The sequence below is a fragment of the Nomascus leucogenys genome, chromosome 4 (assembly GCF_006542625.1).
Source record: "Nomascus leucogenys isolate Asia chromosome 4, Asia_NLE_v1, whole genome shotgun sequence".
NCBI classification, from domain to species: domain Eukaryota; kingdom Metazoa; phylum Chordata; class Mammalia; order Primates; family Hylobatidae; genus Nomascus; species Nomascus leucogenys.
In genome coordinates this window covers 893,038-915,162 of record NC_044384.1, presented here as the reverse complement: position 1 = coordinate 915,162, position 22,125 = coordinate 893,038, and the positions used below count along the sequence as shown (strand labels likewise).

The following is a 22,125-nucleotide window of genomic DNA, read 5'->3' as shown; positions in this document are numbered from 1 at the left end:
CACACCAGGGGCGTGAGAGCCCCCAGGGCCGGGCCAGGGGGACAGTCAGAGAATGTGTCTCTAACAAATGTATTTGACACTGGGCTAGCTGCCGTCAGTCTCCATAACTGTCTGTTGTTGGAAGATAAACCCCAGTCTTGCTAGGACAGCTTGATTCTGAAGTCGGGAGTTGTAATCACAGGTTGTCTTTACTGGATCTGCATGTGGACCATCTCGTTGGCTGGCCATGCAGAACCCCCACCACCTGGCCCTCATTGCTTGAAGAACCCTATCCCACTTCCTCGGGATGCTGTGGGTTTTACACTGGGAGGGAGCTTACATACTAGGAAACCTTGGGGTGCTGTGGGTTTTACACTGGGAGGGAGCTTACATACTAGGAAACCTCGGGGTGCTGTGGGTTTTATACTGGGAGGGAGCTTACACACTAGGAAACCTCAGGATTCTGTGGGTTTTACGTTGGGAGGGAGCTTACACACTAGGAAACCTCGGAGTGCTGTGGGTTTTATGCTGGGAGGGAGCTTACACACTAGGAAACCTCAGGATGCTGTGGGTTTTACGTTGGGAGGGAGCTTACACACTAGGAAACCTCGGGGTGCTGTGGGTTTTACGTTGGGAGGGAGCTTACACACTAGGAAACCTCGGGGTGCTGTGGGTTTTACGTTGTGAGGGAGCTTACACACTAGGAAACCTCGGAGTGCTGTGGGTTTTATGCTGGGAGGGAGCTTACACACTAGGAAACCTCAGGATGCTGTGGGTTTTACATTGGGAGGGAGTTTACATACTTTAGGAAAGTGTATATTTTAATCTCTCAAACATCTTTAGGAAGGTAATAGACTCAAACTTATCAATCCTTTGCAATTTTCTTTAAATTTCTACATGTACTGTCCCTAGATGTAAGTTATTTCTAAGAGCCTTCTAAAAATAACACCATGACTATATTTCAGATATACCAAGAGAATTCGCTAGGCTGCCTTCACCTAGTCAGATCCCCACACTTACCTGCTGCAGAGCTGCAGAGCATGAAATAAAATGAAAGCTCAAAACCAAAACCGGAGAATCTGCCATGTCCATGGGAACCAGCAGTTCCTTTGATGTATCTTCAATAAGGAGGACCAGGTCTGCGTGAAGTACTGAGTACTTAGGTGTGAATTCAGGAGCAAAGATTCTGAAAGTACTGCATATCCTCACTGAAATTATTCAGGAGCAAAGATTCTGAAAGTACTGCATATCCTCACTGAAATTATTTTTCTTGTAGTTATTTCATCCAGCAATTTTTTTTTTTTTTGAGGCAGAGTCTTGCTCTGTTGCCCAGGCTGGAGTGCAGTGGCATGATCTCAGCTCACTGCAACCTCTGCCTCCCGGGTTCAAGCGATTCTCCTGCCTCAGCCCCTCAAATAGCTGGGATTACAGGCATGTGCCCACCACTCCTGGCTATGTTTAATTTTATATTATCAAAATTCTGTCCAACAATAGGCAAGTTACATTAGAACAGTAACTAAAGCATCTGTCATGAAAAATTTGGATATTCTTTTTTTCTGGTTGGCATTATATAGAGTTAATCCTCAAGATGATTGCAAATTAAAAACAATTGGATGGAATGCTGGGCTAGGTATAAGAAGCTAAACTGATTTTTGTTATAAGCTGCTCTTTGCTCAACTGGATTGTGAAACCAAGCATAAACTAAATAATAAACAGATGTGAGTCACCAAATATAGAAAGCTCAGTCCTGACTGCAGTGGGGCACCAATGAGATGACAGGGTGTTCACGGAAAGATGCAATTTACAGGTCAAAATGTAATCGTAACCTTTCACTGTGTAAATTGGAAATTACCCTCGGGAGTGTTGGCATCATTTACAGCTTGTGGAGAAGAAGTTTTGCTGGAGGAAGCAATAGTAGAGCTACACCCTCACTTCCCACTGGAGATGGTGATGCACAGGTGCCACCTCCCTCCCCTTCGATGGCTCGTAGTCCCTGCTGACCCTCGTGTGCCTTTTTTGGTAATGTGGAGCGTATCGCTGATGCCCTGAATTACAGGACTGCATCATCCCTAGCACAATTTTAGACTCTCAGTGTCCTTAGCGACATGCAGGAAAGCCCCGTGGGTGACACGCTATTGAACGTTTAACACAGGCATGGGATTCCAGAGTTGTAGCGTCCATAGAACGGCAGTGCCGTCCAGCCTCTAACCCAGCATCAGAATTGCGACAGCGAGTGTTGACATCTGCCACCATTGCTGCACAGCACACCATCCCAAGTGTGGGGCACAGAACCATTCCAGCATTCTCCCGGCTGCACCCTCGGGGCACAGTCAGGCAGCTCCCATCAGTAGGAGAGGGTTCCAACCCAGATTCCACCCCGGATTCCACCCCAGGCAGGGGCAGTGGGGCCAAGTGGCTTCAGCCCTGGTCACACCAGCACTTCCTCAGTGAGTATGTCCTTTACTGATTTCTAACAAAGCATGAAAATTACAAAGAATTTCCAGACAGCACTTTCTCACAGTATTTGGCACACATTAAGCACTAAACTTGCTCCTATTTGTGTAATTTATCTTCTTACTAAGATACTTAAGCAAAACAGACCAAAGTCAAAATTTGCTAATTTCATTTATTTTCAGCCAAAGGAAGACACATCAATCATGTTTGAGAGTGGGAAGCTTCAGGTGTATAAAGGTCAAATTCTAGGTGCTTCCCAGAGCAGAATGTTCTCAACACGCCGCAAAATTAAATATGGTACTTCAGACACAGTCGGACCGGCCTGAAATATGGTAGAGACTCGGGGCCTTTGATTTAGTCTTGCTTTATGTTTTATGTCTTTTTTAAGTTTTTAAATTTTAAATTATTCTGGGTACATAATAGTACATACTTATGGGGTACATGTGATATTTCATACAAGCATACAATATGCAGTGATCACATCAGGGTAACTGGGATACCCGTCACCTTGAGCGTTTATCATTGCTTCGCGTTAGTAATGTTCCGTGTGTCATGGCTTCGCGTTAGTAATGTTCCGTGTGTCATGGCTTCGCGTTAGTAATGTTCCGTGTGTCATGGCTTCGCGTTAGTAATGTTCCATTTATCATTGCTTCGTGTTAGTAATATTCCAGTTCCATTCTTAGTTATTGTAAAATATACAATAAATTATTGTCAATGAAGGTCACCCTGTCATGCTACTGAGCACTGGATCTTATTCCTTCTATCTGACTGTATTTTTGTACCCATTCACCAGCTCCCTTCATTACCTGTATCCCTGATATCCCCGATGTCGCCGATATCCTTCCTGGACTCTGGTAACCATCATTCTAACTCTCTATCTCCAGGAGTTCAACCTTTTTTTCTTAGCTCCCACGTAAGAGTGAGAAGACCCAACGTTTGTCTTTCTGTGCCCGGCTGATTTCACTTAGCATAATGTGCCCTGTTCCATTCACATTGTTGTAGATGAAAGGGTCTCATTCTTTAGTGATGGCTGAATAATACTCCATTGTGTGTACACCACATTTTCTTCATCCGTGCATCCAGTGAGGGACACTGAGGCTGATTCCATAACGTGGCCACTGTGAACAGCGCTGCAGTACACATAGGGGTGCCGAGATCTCTTCAGTGTACTGATTTCCTTTCTTTGGGGGATATTCCCAGCAGTGGGATTGTGGATTATATGGTGGCTCTGTGTTTAGATTGGGGCTAACCTCCATGCTGCTCTCCAGAGGGCTGCATGAATTTACATTCCCGACAGCGTCGGTGCTCCCTTCTTCCACCTCCTCCCTCGCCAGCATTTGGATTACCATCTTTTGGATAGAAGCCGTTTTAACTGGGGTGAGGTGATACCTCATTGTAATTTTTATTTGCAGGTCTGATGATTAAAGGATATTGAGCATGCTTTCCTATACCTGTTGGCCGTTTGTGTGTCTTCTTTTGAAAAATGTCTGTTCAGATCTTTTGCCCATATTTTAATCGAATTACTCAGTTTTTTCCAATTAAGTCTTTTGAGAATATACAATAATCTTATAGATTCTGCTTATTAATCTCTTGTCAGTGAGTAGTTTGCAAATATTTTCTCCCATTCGGTGGGTTGTCTCTTCACTTTGTCGATTGTTTTCTTTGCTGTGCAGTGGCTTTTTAGCCCGATGTGATCCTGTTTGTCCATTTTTGCTTTGGTTGCCTGTGCTTTTGAGGTCTTACTCAAGAAGTCTTTGCCCAGACCAAAGTGCCCTGGAGTATGCCAGCCTGTTAGGCACATTTTCAAATTTGATTAGTGGTTTTAGATACCAAGCAGGTATTACCCATATAAGGGCATCTTTTAATTTTTCAGTCCACCCACAGATACAGATGTCAAGCAGAAAAGGGTTGAGGTCTGACTCACTCCTGGGGTGTAGTTCTTCAGCCAGCGCTGTGGGCCGAGACCAGACCCTGCCCCACGTCCCACTACCTGGAGGACCAACAGGTGCTGACCAGATACCCAACAAATTGCAGTGGCCCTTCCATGCAGGGTTAATTAATAAGAGTGAAGACTCCTTTTCCCTTAAATATGGAAACGAGTTGTCTCACTTCAGAGTGTTGCTTATAGAAAAACAGTAATTCTATACCATTAAGTCTTCTTAATTGCTGGTCTAATATGTAACATTTTGCTGTCCCTGAATTTATAAATAGTTAACTGTATGGTCTCATTTGTTTAAATGAAATTTGTATTTCTAGATGATAAATTTGGGCTGAGGAGAAATTCCAACACTGTACATAGTCATTCCTCCTTCCGAAAGCAGATTTTGAAGTGTGTTCAGCAGCTGGGGCTGTGGAGTAAACCAGTGGGGCTGGAGAGCCATGCGGGGAAAATGAAGGCCGTGGCCGAGGACAGACCCGGTCCCTGCTGGAAAAGGGAACCCACAGCCCCTGAGCCCCAGGTTCTGAGGAGGAGGAACCCCAGATGCCGGAGGACACAGGTCGTTTGTGTGATGCATTCTGTCCTCCCCAGTCTAGAGCAGGACTAGCTGGTACTATCTTTGGAAGTAGAAAACGGCGCCTCAGACCACTTCTGCTTTCTGGGATGCAGATGAAGAACTTGAGTGGAGAAAAGGTGTTTGACTCCTGCCATCTCTTACGCCTTTTCTGTAGACGTGCACGTCGGATTTTTTAACTGAAATGACTGCAAATGTAGGATAGTAGTTATAATTTCCCTCTCAATACTGCTTTTCCAGAATCATTCTATTCCATATATCATAAGCTCACTTTACTTTGTAAACTTCTTAAAGTATCAGAAATTTATAAAAGGTGAATGCTGATAGATTGAGTACACATCATTTGAAACTGTGTAAATATGTGTGTGTTTATTATCCTAAAACAGTTGGCCTGTTTGTCTATTTAGTTTCTTAACTAGAGCCTAAAAAATGTTCGGGAAGTCACCTGAGGTCACATGATAGGGAAGGAGCGGGGGCTTTTGCACTGCGGGCCTCTCAAAAGCAAGCCTGTGGGGCTGGGTCAGTGGCAATGGCACCTGGGCAGCCCTGAAAAGGAGGGACAGGTGCCTGTCACCTCCACGCAGCACCGGTGACACCATCGCGATCCCTGGCTTCGCTCCTGGCACTCCCCACTTGCACGCAGCATCTCGAGAGCCAGGAGAGACATGGTGTTAGGGGGTTTTCCATTATCTCTGCACACTCCGTTCCCTCACGTGGTGTTAGGTGTCATCTCTGTCCCCTCCCTCCCCTCACATGGTGTTAGGTGTCATCTCTGCACACTCCCTCCCCGCACAGTGCCCTGCTGTGCCAAGGTCAAAGCTTGAAAAAAAAAGAAAGCAGCTCTTCACCCTCAGACACTGGAAAATCATGCTGGAGGTATTCTGTGGTCAGATGTGTGGGGAATTGCTTAGAAAATCTGATTTTAAAGTGGTTCCTGGTCTGCCCTTGAGTGCGTGTCTGGAGGGCTCCTGTGAGAAAGCGTGAGGATGGAGCCCTGGCGTCCTCCTGGTGTCCTCTCTGTGCTGACTGTCCACCACGTGCCCTCACACCTCATACATTTCTCGAATCCTTGTTGCAGCCTTGAGCGGTGCCTCGGCACGGCCATTCTGCAGACAAGGACCCTGGGGTTGCAGAGGTGCAGCCAATTGCCCAGGGTTTCGTCCTAACCTGAGCAGCAGCTGGCCACAGAGCCAGAGCTCTTGAGAACTTTGCTACAGTCTCTCTAAGTGTGAACTTATCCTCACAGGAATGTTCAGGAGGCCCTAAGATTGACTTAATATCCTGCGCACTAGACAAAATTTAAAATGTTCCTGAAGTGACTTGAGTTCTCAGAACCCAAGATTTTAAAACTGTTTGGCTGAGAGTGAGGTGGAGGTTAAAACTGAAGGCAAGGACGTGCTCATCGGAAGAAGGGGGTGAGAATGAGGTTGTGGTTTCAGAGGAGGCCTCGCCCAGGCTGGGAGGGGCTTCAGCACTGTGGGTGGCGGCAGGCCAGCAGAACAGAGAGGAGACCCTGAGGGAAGCGGCTGTGTTAGTGGGCTGCCCTGCAGTGGTGTGGGACGTTGCAGACAGCGTGCTCTCTGTGGTTAGCGTGTTCTCCGTAGTTACCGTGTTCTCCGTAGTTACCGTGTTCTCCGTGGTTACCATGCTCTCCGTGGTTAGCATGCTCTCCATGGTTACCGTGCTCTCCGTGGTTAGCATGTTCTCCGTGGTTACCGTGCTCTCCGTGGTTAGCGTGCTCTCCGTGGTTACCGTGCTCTCCGTGGTTACCGTGCTCTCCGTGGTTAGTGTGCTCTCCGTGGTTAGCGTGCTCTCCGTGGTTAGCGTGCTCTCCATGGTTACCGTGCTCTCCGTGGTTAGCGTGCTCTCCGTGGTTAGCGTGCTCTCCATGGTTACCGTGCTCTCCGTGGTTAGCGTGCTCTCCGTGGTTACCGTGCTCTCCGTGGTTAGCGTGCTCTCCGTGGTTAGCGTGCTCTCCGTGGTTAGCGTGCGCTCCGTGGTTACCGTGCTCTCCGTGGTTAGCGTGCTCTCCGTGGTTACCGTGCGCTCCGTGGTTAGCGTGCTCTCCGTGGTTACGTGCTCTCCGTGGTTAGCGTGCTCTCCGTGGTTAGCGTGCTCTCCGTGGTTAGCGGGCGCTCCGTGGTTACCGTGCTCTCCGTGGTTAGCGTGCTCTCCGTGGTTACCGTGCTCTCCGTGGTTAGCATGCTCTCCGTGGTTACCGTGCTCTCCGTGGTTACCGTGCTCTCCGTGGTTAGCATGCTCTCCGTGGTTACCGTGCTCTCCGTGGTTACCGTGCTCTCCGTGGTTAGCGTGCTCTCCGTGGTTAGCGGACACTCCGTGGTTAGCGTGCTCTCCGTGGTTAGCGTGCACTCCGTGGTTAGTGTGCGCTCCGTGGTTAGCGTGCCTTTAGCTGCATAATAGGATTGGTATACCCTATTTATCTGATTAATGCCTGGTAGGGAGGTTGCTTTTAAAGACAGACTTTTATCAAAAAACAATACTTTGTGTCATAAAATACTGTTCACAAATTATTAACTGTAAAAATTGCTCTTCCACTTGTGATTGTTAAATTTTAATAAGTCAATAAATAATTATCAGTAAGAATACGTTCTATTTCTGAGTACCTTCCATATGCCAGGGAATCACTCATGTTATTTTGGCCTCAAAGCAATTTGGAAGTCCATTTTTCCACTTGGCAGAAGAGGAGTGTGGCCCCAGCAGAATGAAGACCTGGCCACAGAAGTTCCAACTTCCACACTGGCTGGGGCTTAGAACCCAGGCCTGCTTTCTCCTTGTCTATTTTGTCTCCTTAAATTTGCAAATATTACATGTGGACACATTAATAGAGTTAATTAGTCACCAATTTATCTCTTATTTTAGAAAAATAATTACTATAAACATGAGATTCAGACTATTTCCCCTTTCATGGTGTCCATGGAACTGGGAAGGGAGAAACCTTGAAAAGTCGTATAACTTGCTCCCTGCCCCCAGACTGATAGGGTGAGCTGCGTTCTCAATTTTAAAACCATCTGGCTCTAGGGAGCAATTAACACAAATTGTAAAGAAAGTCTTTATGATCCATCATGGTCTTTATTTTAAAGAATAATACCAAGTGACTTTTGTGATATTGCTTGGGATTCCTCTAGAACAATATTATTCAAATGTATATACTTGGCCCGGGCGCGGTGGCTCATGCTTGTAATCCCAGCACTTTGGGAGGCCGAGGCAGGCGAATCACGAGGTCAGGAGGTCGAGACCACGGTGAAACTCCATCTCTACTAAAAAAAAAAAAAATACAAAAAATTAGCCGGGCGTGGTGGCGGGCGCCTGTAGTCCCAGCTACTCGGAGAGGCAGAGGCAGGAGAATGGCGTGAACCTGGGAGGCGGAGCTTGCAGTGAGCCGAGATTGCGCCACTGCACTCCAGCCTGGGCGACAGAGCGAGACTCCGTCTCAAAAAAAAAAAAAAAAAAAAAAAAGTATATACTTCACCATGAAAACAAAAAGCTGTGAGCACCTAAGTTGTTCTGCAGCTGTCTCATGTTGGCAAAGCTTTCTGAGCACTGCCGTGCTGGCTCGCCTGCGTGCGGCTTTCCTGAGGCAGCGGTGGCCTCAGGTGTTGCTGGTCTCCCGTAGGTCGCTCTGGTGCAGTGGACAGAGAGTGTGGGCCTCACGCTGGTCAGCAGGGACCTCACCTCCATGCAGCTGAAGACCCCCAGCGGCCAGGTCCTCAGCTTCTGCATCCTGCAGCTGTTCCCCTTCACCTCTGAGAGCAAGCGGATGGGCGTCATTGTCAGGGTGAGGCTGCGGCGAGGGTGCCACGCGATGGCTTTAGACATTTTGTTTTCACGCCTTTTAGACACAGATTTTCCCCAAAGAAAGTTAAACATTTACTTAAGTGCTTTATGCTGTTACAGTTTTGTTTGTTTTTTTTAATGAAATCTAAGCTAATAATCTATATCTGGGAAGCTACTGTGTCTCTAGTGAGATAAAATAACTCTCCTAAGTCAACCTAGCCGGAATCAATAATGTGGGATTTATTAATTTTTGAAATCAACAACTAAAGCTGTTTTGATTTCAACAAAAATAACATGCCAAAAAGTTTGACTTTTGAACATTGATTTATGAACATAAAGTTGCCAAAACATACCTTAATTATTTTAGCAGACACCAAAATCATATCTTGGAAGTTGACTAAACAATGAAGCATTAAATCCAACTGTAAAAGTTTAAGAGAATGAATGCAACTCAAATCATATTTATTAACACATTCAGACCTTCAGCCTAGCATCTCAGGATGCACAGTTACATTCTCAGTCCTGATTGCACTAGTGCTGAAGAGCGGGCCTAGCCCTCCACATAGAAACACGTGTGAGTAGCTTAACACACAGGGACACATTCATAGGAATTGCTTTTTCCATTGTGTGTTTTATTAAACTAGCAGTTATTTGCCCTGAGCAATGCAGCCTAAATGTGCCTCTGTTTATTTCTGTTCTGTGATAGGATGAATCCACGGCAGAAATCACATTCTACATGAAGGGCGCTGACGTGGCCATGTCCCCTATCGTGCAGTATAATGACTGGCTGGAAGAGGAGGTATGTGAATGATTCTCAACGTGGTTCACAGTGTTTTTATGAACTTCACTGAATAGATGACAGAAAAGGATATCCTTTCCCCAGCTTGTAGACACTGGTATCGCTGGATATCAAACCAGATGCTAATGGGAACCACAGAGGTTGTCAAACACAGTATCATTTTATACTAAATTACTTTAAATGCTTACAGTTCTCAGTTTCACAAAGGAGAAAGGGTAGGAGTCCTATCTATTTAATTATAGATAGTTTACTTTTTTTTGAGACAGTCATGCCGTCACCCAGGCTGGAGTGCAGTGGCGCAAGCTTGACTCACTGCAACCTGCACCTCCCAGGTTCAAGCAATTCTCTTGCCTGAGCCTCCCAAGTAGCTGGGACTACAGGCACCCGCCACATGCCTGGCCAATTTTTTTTGTATTTTTAGTAGAGACAGGGTTTCACCTTGTTAGCCAGGATGGTCTCTATCTCCTGAACTCATGATCCACCCGCCTCAGCCTCCCAAAGTGCTGGGATTACATGCATGAGCCACCACACCCAGCCAATAATTTACTTTCTATGTAAATAACAATCGTGTTTGTTTTGTGTGTGAGTACATGTCAATCTATACAAGTAGGTCCTTACAAAGAATATTTTGTTTATAATAGTGAGAAATAGAAGGCATTATCAGTCATTCACTATTCTGAAATAATACTTTATATGTAATCAAAGTTATATTTTAATGTATCTCTTTTGTAACTTAAATATTTGCAAGGAGATTTTCTTTAGAATTTTAACCTAATGCTAATTTGTGCATAAGATTCACCTAAAATTAGAACATAAGATACAAATAATAAGCAATCCCATATTTCATTAAATTCTCCTGAAATAAACAGGATTTGTATGTAGCCTCATGAGATGATTTTATCGTTAAGCTTATGTATAAATCAGTAGTTGGATTTCCAAGTAAAACGGAGACTGTCGTAATTGTAGTAAACATGGCCTTTTTTCCTGTGTGCGTGTTGCTGTTGGAATTCAGAGTCTCTCCTCCCACCCTGGGACCTCAGAGATGGTCTGTCCGTGCAGCCTCCACACCGCAGGGTTCACAACAGTAGTGGCAATATGGATCAATATCTCCTTCAGGGTGCTTTGGTTTAATCAGGGACATGAATAAATTAAACTCCCTGAAGACCTAGTAAAATGCCATAAAAATTACTTTTGGTCATAATGATGTGCAATTAATTGTAAAATACTTGTTTAATTTATTTAGCTTTATGAGGTCAAATCAATAAATGTCTTACAACAGACACATAATGTCAGAATGTTTTCCACAAAGATAACTTTATTAAAAATTCTATATACATTTGTTTCCTCAACATTATATTTTCTCTCCTCTGATAAATTGTTGTCCCTTCACCAATGTCTTTGTTGTGGTACCACTAAGTATGAAAGCCTTTCATTTTATTAAAAACGAAATGAGGCAGCAGGTTCTTCGAGCTGGAGTTCAAAGTGCATTATTCTGCTTCCATCAGGCTCCTCCAGGACTGAATTCTTGGCTGTCAAATGTTTAAAAAAAAAAAAAACAAAACTTTTCAATGATCACATAACAGAAAGAAGCAGTGTTTGCAAAGCTGAGATGTGAGAATATGTGAGTCTGTGAACAGACTTAAAACCATGATGTTCTGGGTGTGGCTGGAGGTGTTGAGGTGATTGGCTTCCTTCCCTCTAAACACAAACCTCGGTTAGGCCCGGGACATTGTATTGTAAAGGAAACAAGTACAGGTGACCCTTGAACAACACGAGGGTCAGGGACCTATCACTTCTGACTCCCCAACACGTAACTACTGATAGCCTCCTGTTGACCGAAGCCATACCAATAACACGGATAGATCGATTAACACGTTGTGTATGTTACGTGAATTATATTCTGCATCGTTACAAGACAGTAACTTAGAGCAAAGAAAGTGTTATTAAGAAAATCATGGGCCGGGCACGGTGGCTCATGCCTGTAATCTCAGCACTTTGGGAGGCCGAGGCAGGCGGATCACGAGGGCAGAAGATCGAGACCATCCTGGCTAACATGGTGAAACCCTGTCTCTACTAAAAATACAAAAAATTAGCCAGGCGTGGTGGCGGACGCCTGTAGTCCCAGCTGCTGGGGAGGCTGAGGCAGGAGAATGGCGTGAACCCGAGAAGTGGAGCTTGCAGTGAGCCGAGATCGCACCACTGCACTCCAGCCTGGGGGACAGAGTGAGACTCCATCTCAAAAAAAAAAAAAAGAAAAGAAAATCATGAGGAGAAAACGTATCTACTCGTCAGTAAGTGGGAGTGGGCCATCGTGAAGACCTTCTGACCTTCTTCCTCATGGTCTTCATGGTGAGGAGGAGGAGGGGTTGGTCTTGCTCTCTCAAGAGGGCAGAGGCAGAACAGGTGGAGGAGGTCGAAGCGGAGGCAGGAGGGGCAGGCTCACTCCGCATAAGCTTTACTGAAAAAAATCTGCGTAAAAGTGGACCCACGTCGTTCAACCCATGTTGTTTAAGGGCCATCTGTAGCTAAAATTGGGAATGACAGGAGGTATAATGGATGACAGCCTTGCCTTTGTAATTCACAGTAATTGTCACTTCTTTTGTCTCCTGTAACACATGACTCTATAGAGGTCACTATTCCGATTCCTAAACAGGAGACGGGAAGAGACACAGCTGTTGTATGCGTGAAGAGGGGTGCTAGACCCACGCCTCTCCTCCAGCCCTTCCTGCCATCCCTGCAGCTTCCAAACCAACGTCAAATACAATCAACTGGATGAATTAAAAAGAAATTGCAAAAAATATGAAGAGTTCAATAATGTTTATTTGCCTACAGATTAACCTTGATCAGCAGATACAGTACACTGGCTTCATTAGAGTGGGGCCTCCTGCGTGGAGGGCTGCCTCTTGCCCAGGAGAGATGATGAGTGGTGACAGGGTCTCTGCACGAGCCTGGGGGGGCCGTGATGTGCATGCGTGCACCATGATGTGTTTCCAACCATGCGGCTGTGCCCGGGTGGTTTCTCAGCACTTTTCCTGGGCAGCGCTGAGAAAGGTCAGATGCCCAAAGTCCCAGCTCTCTGGGCCACAACTGCCATCTGTGGCTTTCTGTTGCTGTCTGAGGAGTTGGCCTCTTCACTGCACATCCACCCCAAGGGCTGGCAGAGCCTTCCTTAGGGGCACTGTCACGTTCCTCTCCCTGCCGTGCGGACTGTCAGTGTTCAGCTTAGCATTGCACAAACCAGGTTTACTAGTATTTGATCTTCTTTTCTGTAAACAAATGTAGCTAATTAACTTGTTTAGGATATCCTTGCTTAAGTGTCTGCATTACCAATGTTCACATTTTTAACGTTTTAAATATACATTGAAAATAATGTTTTTGATTAGTTGTTCTCTAGCTATATTGTAGAGCTCTATTCTCCTTGGAGATTACCAAAATAACCTCTATTTTGGTTTTATTAGTGGGAACTTACCCAAAATAGCCTCTACTGGGTTTTATTAGTGGGAACTTAGAGGGCGGTCCCAGGGCTGCAGGCTGGATAGGAGGACTGCCACTGCTTGTGAAAAACGTGCAGTTTGTATAGCATTTTCACTTAGCACCCTCCCTAACAACCCTCACCTGGCAACCTTCATTTAACTCAAAACAAAAGGCCTAAAAGACCTCTCCCCTCGCCGTGTGTCATGGTGGCAGGGCAGGTTTGCAGCTGCAGCACCTCTGCCGGCTCACTGTGGGCCGTAGCTAAGCTGGGAGTGTCCATCTGAGCTACAGAAAGTTCCTGGGGCTTCAGGAAGATGTGATTACCACCAATTTCTCTGTATTATCAACCCTAATGTCAGAGACAGGAGCTTTATAAACATGGTTAAAATTTGAAAGAGTTCCTCAAATTTGAAATTTGAGAGGGAGTCAACAACAACTGGATGGAGAGTCTTAAGCAGCGAATCTTTCAGGACCTTCCAGAGCACAGAGAAGCCCTCTCTACAGGGAGGGTTGCTGTTAAAGCATCTTAAAGTATGTTAGTCCTAATAAGTAGAAACTGCTAGGCCAGGCGCGGTGGCTCACACCTGTAATCCTGAGGTGGGCAGATCACGATGTCAAGAGAACAAGACCATCCTGGCCAACATGGTGAAACCCCGTCTCTACTAAAAATACAAAAAATATAGACAGGGTGGTGGCAGGCGCCTGTAGTCCCAGCTGCTGGGGAGGCTGAGGCAGGAGAATGGCATGAACCCGGGAGGCGCAGCTTGCAGTGAGCCGAGATCGTGCCACTGCACTCCAGCTTGGGTGACAGAGCGAGACTCCGTCTCAAAAAAAAAAAAAAAAGTAGAAACTGCTAGATTCAAAAATTGATAGTTTGGACAGTTATATAGCTTAGTGTTCATTACTTTGTTTTTTTAAATGTACTTTTTACAGTACACACCACAGCTTTAAAGCTTAGGCACACGTCAGCCAGCACTTAGTAATCAACTGTAGGGCCCCTGTGTGTCCCTGGAAGAGAGCCCCGCTGTCCTGAGCCCTGTCCTGGTCCACACAGCAGAGGGGGGTGGGGTTGTCTCCTGACAGCCCTGACACCCCCTGGGCTGTCCGGGAGCCCAGCACCCTGCATCCTTGCCTCTTGTCTGCATCCCCCAGATGTTGGCCCCTTGGGCAGGACCGTGTGTGCTCACAGCTAAGTCGTACACACGCCTGGCCCCCAGGAGACCCACCGGTGCCCTCCCTCCCACATCTGCCCAGTCGCCCACACTGCCTTGTGCCGGGTAGGAGAGCGGGCTGGGTTTGTTTCTTCACCTTGCCCTGCAGGAACACATGCCCTCACACATCTGTTCCTGTGGCCCCATGAGGCCTGTCCCTCTGGGTGTCCTTCATGTCACCACAACCATATGAGGGAGGAACTGTTTTCACTTTGCACACAAAGAAATGGCATAGAAAGCGCAGAGTTCCAGAACTGGCTTCTGCAGCTCTGCCAGATTCTCTCTGCTGGCTCTATGGAAATGCAGGGTGTAGCTATTAACTATGAACAGGCTCGTTCAAGCCTTTTAAAACCTGACCCTCGTTCATGTAAGCAATATGGCAACGTCAACCTCGTGTGGATATCGGGGTCTCCTTTTGTAAGTGCAGGTTGAACGTCCAGGACTGGGATGTGTGTCACTGGTATGAGCAATTTAACTTTGAGAGTGTTACCTCCACACAGGTTTGCTCCTGCACCACCCCTCAGCCTTGTCCCAGAGAGCCTGTTCCTTCACCCCATCACCAGCTAAAACTGTTGCACTTTTACCTATAATAGGAAAGTAATGTTTTTTATTTTGACGCCTTCCCTGACTGAACACGGTTAGCACCGTTTCATGTGCTCATTGCAGGCATTTCCATGTCTTGCTTTAACACGCACATCAGGCCCCATGACTCCTGCAGGGCTCCCCCTGCTCTGGAAGCCGGAATGTAGGGTGAGGCTCGTGAGCTCTGGGATCTGGCCATGTCCCCACCAACCCCAGCTCTCACCGCGGCCCTGCACTCCTGCCCTCCCCTCCATACTAACTGCTCTTACTGCTCATGATTGGCTGCCCTGCGAGGCCAGTTACATGCACGTTAAAAATAGAGCAACAAGAACTTACACAGATTCATGGAGTTAGTCCCAGAGCAACACTCTTATGAGCCCATTTCTATTAAGGAGGAAACAAGCACAGAAAAATTAGGTCCTTTGCCCAAAAACACAGAGTCTGTGGCAGAAACAGTTTTCTGGCCCAGCCACCTGGTTCTAAATCCATGGTATTACAACACGCCAGGGGGGTCCCCCTCTCCCCCAGTGCACACCAGGAGCCCTCCTTGGCACCAGGCGCTCCCCTTGCCCCGTCCCCAGCACCGCCATATGCAACCCTCCATGTGTTCTTGCTACATGCAGTCTGCTGTCCACACTCTGGAGTGGTGGTGTTTAAGGATTCAGGGTATGATTTTTTGAAAAGCCTGTGCTGTGGTAAAAAGAAGCTCTGCTAGGCACCAGGAGAGTCCAGGCGGTGTGTGCCCCAACTCCATCCAGTGTCTTCGCCTCTCGAGGGAAGGGGTCAGTAGGATTTGAGATGCCAGACAGGTCGGGAGGTTAAAAGGATGCATTGTATATAAAGGCATCCCTCTGCTGAGTCGTCTCTGGCCTTGGTGATGAAGGTGGGCACAGGACATGAGGGCAGGGCACCAGCAATCAGTGTGACGCTGTCCTGGCCCCACACACGGCCACAGGGGCTCTGCAGGGCCCACCTGTGACTCGGCCTCTCCTTTTCCAGTGCGGAAACATGGCTCGCGAAGGACTGCGGACCCTCGTGGTTGCAAAGAAGGCATTGACAGAGGAGCAGTACCAGGACTTTGAGGTGAGCCGACTCCCAGCCATCCCATCCTCCTACGACGTTTCCTTCCTTCTGCTGAAATTAGTTCTTCCTGTCTTTGTATGAAATTAGAGCTGGGATCACTGTAGTCTAGGAGTGAAGGCAGCTTTGCTCAGCAGGAGCATGGGGTGATCCTGTCCGCATTTCTGTTTCCACCACTTCTCCAGCTTGCTGGGGAAGGAGGGTCACAGAAGCGAAGAAGTGCCAGTTTCCTCAGAACTGTGCTTGATAACTCCTAAATGGTCACAGTCCAGCCGAGCTGAGTACGCATAGAGTATGTGCACACAGGCGCCTCCCCCTCTGTCCCCAGAGCCCATGCAGTCCAGCTCTGTGGAGTACACACATGAGCACATACACACGTGTGCACACAGGCGCCTCCCCCTCTGTCCCCAGAGCCGATACACTCAAGCCAAGCTGAGCATGCACGACAGGTCCCTCAAGGTGGCCGCAGTAGTCGAGAGCCTGGAGAGGGAGATGGAACTGCTGTGCCTCACCGGTGTGGAGGACCAGCTGCAGGCAGACGTGCGGCCCACGCTGGAGATGCTGCGCAACGCCGGGATCAAGGTACTGTGGGCTCACCTCTGCTGCCGCGCGCTGCTTTTGCTGAAGCAAACAGTGCTTTTCCTTGGGCATGCTGATTTGTGAAACTCCTGTGGGGTCATGGATGTGAGAGAGCTCTGTAAGCAGAGCTGCCCATGAGCTCCCCTCCTTCCTTAGGGACATCAGCAGCCAGTGTGCACACAAGTCCCCACGCCGCCCCTACTCCAGACCTTCCTCTCTACACCTCTACCCTCTCTGGATACCCTGGCCTTTCTAAAGAAGAACCCTGGTCCCAGCCCTGGCGATGTCAAACTGCCACATGCCATTTCCCAGGGATGGTTATGCACCCCCAACAGGACGCATGGAGCCAGTGCCCGTCACCCTGGCCACCGCCTGCCAGGTGTCTGCAGCCATTCCTGGGTTGGCCGGCACTCGTGCCCTTGCCCCCAGCCTGTCACAACCCTGCACCTGGCAAGGCTAGGCCACTGTGTTCTCTGTGTAACCTGGCCTCCTCCTCCAGAGACCTGTGTGCCTCCCCTGTGAGCACTCACAGCTCCGGGTACGTGCATTGTGACGGCGCATGTTCCATGAGGACGGGAGTGCGTGAGAACTCAGGCCTCGTGGGCTTTGGCTTCATTCTCGGTTACATTTTGCCACATTTGGGATCATCTCGTGCTTCAGGGCATATTAGAGTTGAGAATATAGAATATTCAGACGTGCACTACATCTGTTCATTTTATCGATGTTTTTGAAGAAATAATGCGTCCACATTGTCACAAACTCAGAAAGCACCAAAGGACACCCAGGGGAAGCTGCTTCTCACTGCTGCCTGGCCTCTGGGCTCAGCAGCAAGAGCCTGCCCCAGAGACGCCTGGACGTGCAGGGCAAGTACAAAGCTGCTTGTCCTCCCTCTGGCTCTTCGTTCTTTCCCAGCACCTTCTCCGTAGCTGGAGGACACCCCCTCCACCTCAGCTGTGTGGCTCATGCCCCCATCCCCACCGTGCTCCCAGCAGCAGTATCCCATCTCCCAGCAGGCAGTGCCCACCTTCCCTGTACTACCCAAGGCAGTGCCCCGTCTCATCCAGCTGTGTGGTCCTTGGCAGTTTAAATATGGTGTCTGCGAAGTTTGAGTGTTTATCTTGGATGGGAGAGATTAGGCATCCTGACCATCCTTCTTGGTGGCTTCCCCCACATTCTGTGTGGCAGGGCACACGCTCCCCGCCCGCTGACCTGCTCTCTGGCTTTTTCACTTACTGATGTGTCATGTCCTCTTCCTGCACAGGGGAAATTAGCACTTGTGGTGTAAGTTTTATTTTTCAGGAGATTTCCTCACATGTTCTCATTGAAGCCGAAAGGTCAGCTGCAGATTGGTTAAGATAATTTATTTTAGCACTACCTCAAGGACCTGGGACTCAGAATGGAAAAAAGTATAACTTGGTGTTCAGAGAAAAGCTGCATAGCTAGACTAGAGGGACAGAACTGAAGGACAGTGTCAGAAGTCAAAGCTATGCCAACTTCAGATAAAAAATACATCCCACAAGCCTTGATGAAGATGCTGTGCCATGGACAGAAAATAGACATCTGTTTTCCTTGCTGTCTAGAGGTCTGCATGGTGAAGAGACTTGTAAGATTTAATGTCCATCTGAGATCGCAGTAGGAAGTGTGTCATGATCGCAGTAGGAAGTGTGCCATGATCGAAGTAGGAAATGTGTCATGATCGCAGTAGGAAGTGTGTCATGATCGCAGTAGGAAGTGTATCATGATTGCAGTAGGAAGTGTGTCATGAGGCTGTATCATACCGTCTGAGATCGCAGTAGGAAGTGTGTCATGATCGCAGTAGGAAGTGTGCCATGATCGAAGTAGGAAATGTGTCATGATCGAAGTAGGAAGTGTGTCATGATCGCAGTAGGAAGTGTATCATGATTGCAGTAGGAAGTGTGTCATGAGGCTGTATCATACCCGTCTGAGATCGCAGTAGGAAGTGTGCATGATTGCAGTAGGAAGTATGTCATGATCGCAGTAGGAAGTGTGTCGTGATCGCAGTAGGAAGTGTGTCATGATCACAGTAGGAAGTGTGTCATGATCATAGTAGGAAGTGTGTCAGGAGGCTGTATTATATCTGACTGAGATCGCAGTAGGAAGTGTGTCATGATCGCAGTAGGAAGTGCGTCATGAGGCTGTATCTGGTTTCAGAGTAATTGCTCATGTAGAAATTCAAAATTACAAGAGAACAATTCTGACTCAGAAAGTTTAGATTACTAAACTTAATTGTATCGTACAGCCAAAAAGTTGAATAAAGTAGTGTAATTAATGAGAAGCAGATGAGCTGGGTGTGGTGCTGTGTGCCTGGGATCCCAGCTACTCGGGAGGCTGAGGCGGGAGGCTCAATCGAGCCCCAGAGTTCATGGCAAGACCCTTCTGTAAATCGACACATGAATGAGCAAGCAGATGATCCCTCCATTTCACTAACTTTTTAGTAAACTTCACCTCAGTCTACTTCTTACTTTATATGTGCTAGATTATTAGTATATTAGTGAATATCCCTTGTATTAAAATTTGGATCTTTACATCAATTATTTGCTAAATTATATGACTTTCTCGAGTTTTGCTCTTTATTCTTTACATTATGTAAAATCTGACTTCAGATGTTCCTCTGAAACTCAAAGGTGATTTTCAGCGGGACCTCACTGCGTTTCCTGAATCCCACTCAGGTTGCCACAGTGCTAGTTCTTCTTCAACTTTGTCATGATGATGTGTCATAATCTTAGGTCCAGTAAATGAATATAAGTCTGTAAAATAAATAAAAAGCATAAATCTTAGACATTGAGAAGAGCCACAGGTGGAGCGTGCTTAAGCAGATAATCGGTACACTGTAGAAGTTTTTTTTCTGCTTCCTGTTTCCAAAAATGCATATTTCAATATGATACATAAGAAATCTGAGAAATTCAGCTAATGAGAGTATTACTGGAAGTTCTTTGCTATTATATATATCAAATACCCTGTTACGTATTAAATATCCTGATATTTTACTCTATCATCGAGGGATATGTATATCCCTCATGATATATATATATCACACATAAGATGTGCACGGGTATGCAATTTTTAAATGTAAAAGTGCTTCTGTTTGACATGATTTATTTGACATAAACAACTTTTGGTTTGACTATGGGCCATTTACCCACTGAACCTCCGTTTCCAACTAAAAAACTAGCAAACTGCAGTAAAGGTCTTTATGAGCCTCCCAGCCTGGCAAACCCTGTGTGCCACCTTGGCAGTCCTGTGTGCTTTGTGTGGAATGTTTTGTGGACGGCACCATTGACATTCACAGCTATCCTTATTAGACTTAGCCTGCGAGTGCCGGGCCCAGGTGTTACTCACGTGCCTCCATATCTCAGCTGCTGTATCTACACATCACCGTGCTCTCGCTTGTTCCACCTTAGCAAGTTCACATACTGTTTAATTGTGGTTGGATGTGTGTAGCGTGACCTTGTTGAAGTCTGCGTTGCCGATTCTTGTGCGGCCATCACCACCACCCCCTCCAGAACTGTTCCATCTTCCTAAACGGAAACTGTCCATCTCCCCGTTCCCCTTCCCCTAGACCCTGGCACCCACCATCTCCTTCTTTCTCTATGGATTGGATGGCTCTAGGGACCTCATGGATATGAGATCATACAGTATTTGTCCTTTTGTGACTGGCTTCTTTCACCCAGCATAATGTCCTCAAGGTTGAACCACAATGCAGCCTGTGTCAGAATTTCCATCCTTTTTAAGGCTGAATAATACTCCATTGTATGTATGGAACACATTTTGCTCATCCATTTATCTATTGACGGGCACCTGGGTTGCTTCCACCTTTTGGCTGTTGTGAATTATGTGAGACATCAGAGATGAACGTGTCCTTGTCTTGCTGAAGTTCACCAGTTTAAATTGTTCCCTAGATATGGATGCTAACAGGCGATAAACTCGAGACAGCTACCTGCATTGCCAAAAGTTCACATCTGGTGTCTAGAACACAAGATACTCATATTTTCAGACAGGTAAGTATGTATCTTAATCACTTTGAATTTTTAAACATTTGTCTCACGCATATGAAGCCTATTGTTTTTGTCAGAATATATATTCAGTTGTTTATTAATCACTAAATATCTTTTTAAAAAGAAATATTGTAATTTTTTTAATTTATAAAAGCATGTTAAAATAGATATTTTTTAGCCACATACATTAATCATGATCAAAGCTGCTTTTTGACAGAATGAACAAGCTCTGAGTTCAAAAGTATTTTTTGGTTATACTATTAGTATTATTATTTGCTATTTTAAAAGAGGCATACTGCAATTATTTTCAATTTGTAAAAATGTATATTGATAAAAAAAATAACATTTTTCTACAAGTTGTACGTATTACATGTTGTCCAGAAGCTGCTGTTGGGAAACAAGCTATAAATACAAAATAGGAATGTGTTTTTAATCACTGCCATTTTCAGAGCAAGTGCTGCCTTAATTAGTTCAAAGAAAATTAATAGAAAAGATCTAAGTTTATGTGTTTACTGTATGTATTAGTTATGACTAAATTTAATTCAAACAAAAAATAAAAATTTCTTGGTCTTGATTGATGGTGGGTGAACAGACATTCTGTGTCTGCGTCTGTTCTAAATGAATCGATTGCACCTACAGAAGGAGTTATTTGAATATAATTTACATGTAAATGTAGTTTGTTTTGAAGCATCAGAATCGCAAATTAGGCCCTGAAGACTACTATTTGCAATTAAATTATTAATGCTTCTGATAAAACTTCAGATCAATTTTTGTTGACTTTTCAGTGTTATAGCACCACAAATTAAATTTTTCACAATAAAACCTACCTATTGAAAGATGAGTCTCAGATTGTTAATTTGAACCACATGAAGCTTTTATTTCAGTCGTATTAATAGGGCTATTAATATATCATTTCTTTAATGCTCCATAAAATCTCCACAGAAGGAATATGAAAAACCAGTTACATTGGTTTCTGAAATGTTTTTGTTCTAAAACGAATGATATTTCAAGATTATGACTTAATTTTACTCTTTTAGGTTTTTTTAAAAATCCCTCAGACACTGAGTAAAAACTAATGGAGTAAGTTGAAACCCATGGCAGAGACAACGCAAGCAATTAAGTATTTTGCATTATTTGACCTATTATGAAAAGAGATGTATTTACATAGCACCTTGGTTTGAGAGCGTCCTGTCTCTTACCCGACGTGTGGCGATGATGTGCGGCGATGGGGAGCTCGGCCTCCCTGGGCTCTGGTGCTCTGTTGGGTGCAAGCCTCGTTCTGCAGAGCCGTGTCCGTAATGCTGCGAGTCAGTGACTCTCAGCAGCGCTGGTCCCCACACCAGCCTACCCTGGCCTGTTCCTCTATTAAATAATCACCTCGTGGAAATTACAAGATAATTCTTAATTATTATCGTTGTATGTTAACGGAGTGTATTTATAAAAGGCAATCACCCTCCCAAACTATCCAGAAGGCAATTATTAACTCATAGGCACCCTTTACGTAAATTTCATCAGAGTGGTGATTCCACTGCATTCCTCACTGTACGTTTCCTGCTTGCAGTTGCCACAAATTTGAAAATGATTTGCGTTAACTGAGTGGTAGACACACCCAGCACTGCCGGAGGAATTGGAAAGGACCTTCT

The 22,125-nt window shown here is 45.9% G+C and overlaps 1 protein-coding gene across 4 annotated transcripts in view; it reads left to right on the top strand.

Moving 5' to 3' along the window:
- ATP9B (ATPase phospholipid transporting 9B (putative)) overlaps positions 1 to 22,125 on the top strand; it is a 302,366-nt gene that overhangs the window by 241,611 nt on the left and 38,630 nt on the right. For all 4 annotated transcript variants that reach the window (XM_003280182.4, XM_030810244.1, XM_030810246.1 and 1 more), the window contains 5 exons: positions 8,581 to 8,742; positions 9,448 to 9,540; positions 15,807 to 15,890; positions 16,299 to 16,469; positions 20,387 to 20,485. In XM_003280182.4, coding sequence (XP_003280230.2) covers positions 8,581 to 8,742; positions 9,448 to 9,540; positions 15,807 to 15,890; positions 16,299 to 16,469; positions 20,387 to 20,485 — 609 coding nt within the window. The remainder of the gene's footprint in view (positions 1 to 8,580; positions 8,743 to 9,447; positions 9,541 to 15,806; positions 15,891 to 16,298; positions 16,470 to 20,386; positions 20,486 to 22,125) is intronic.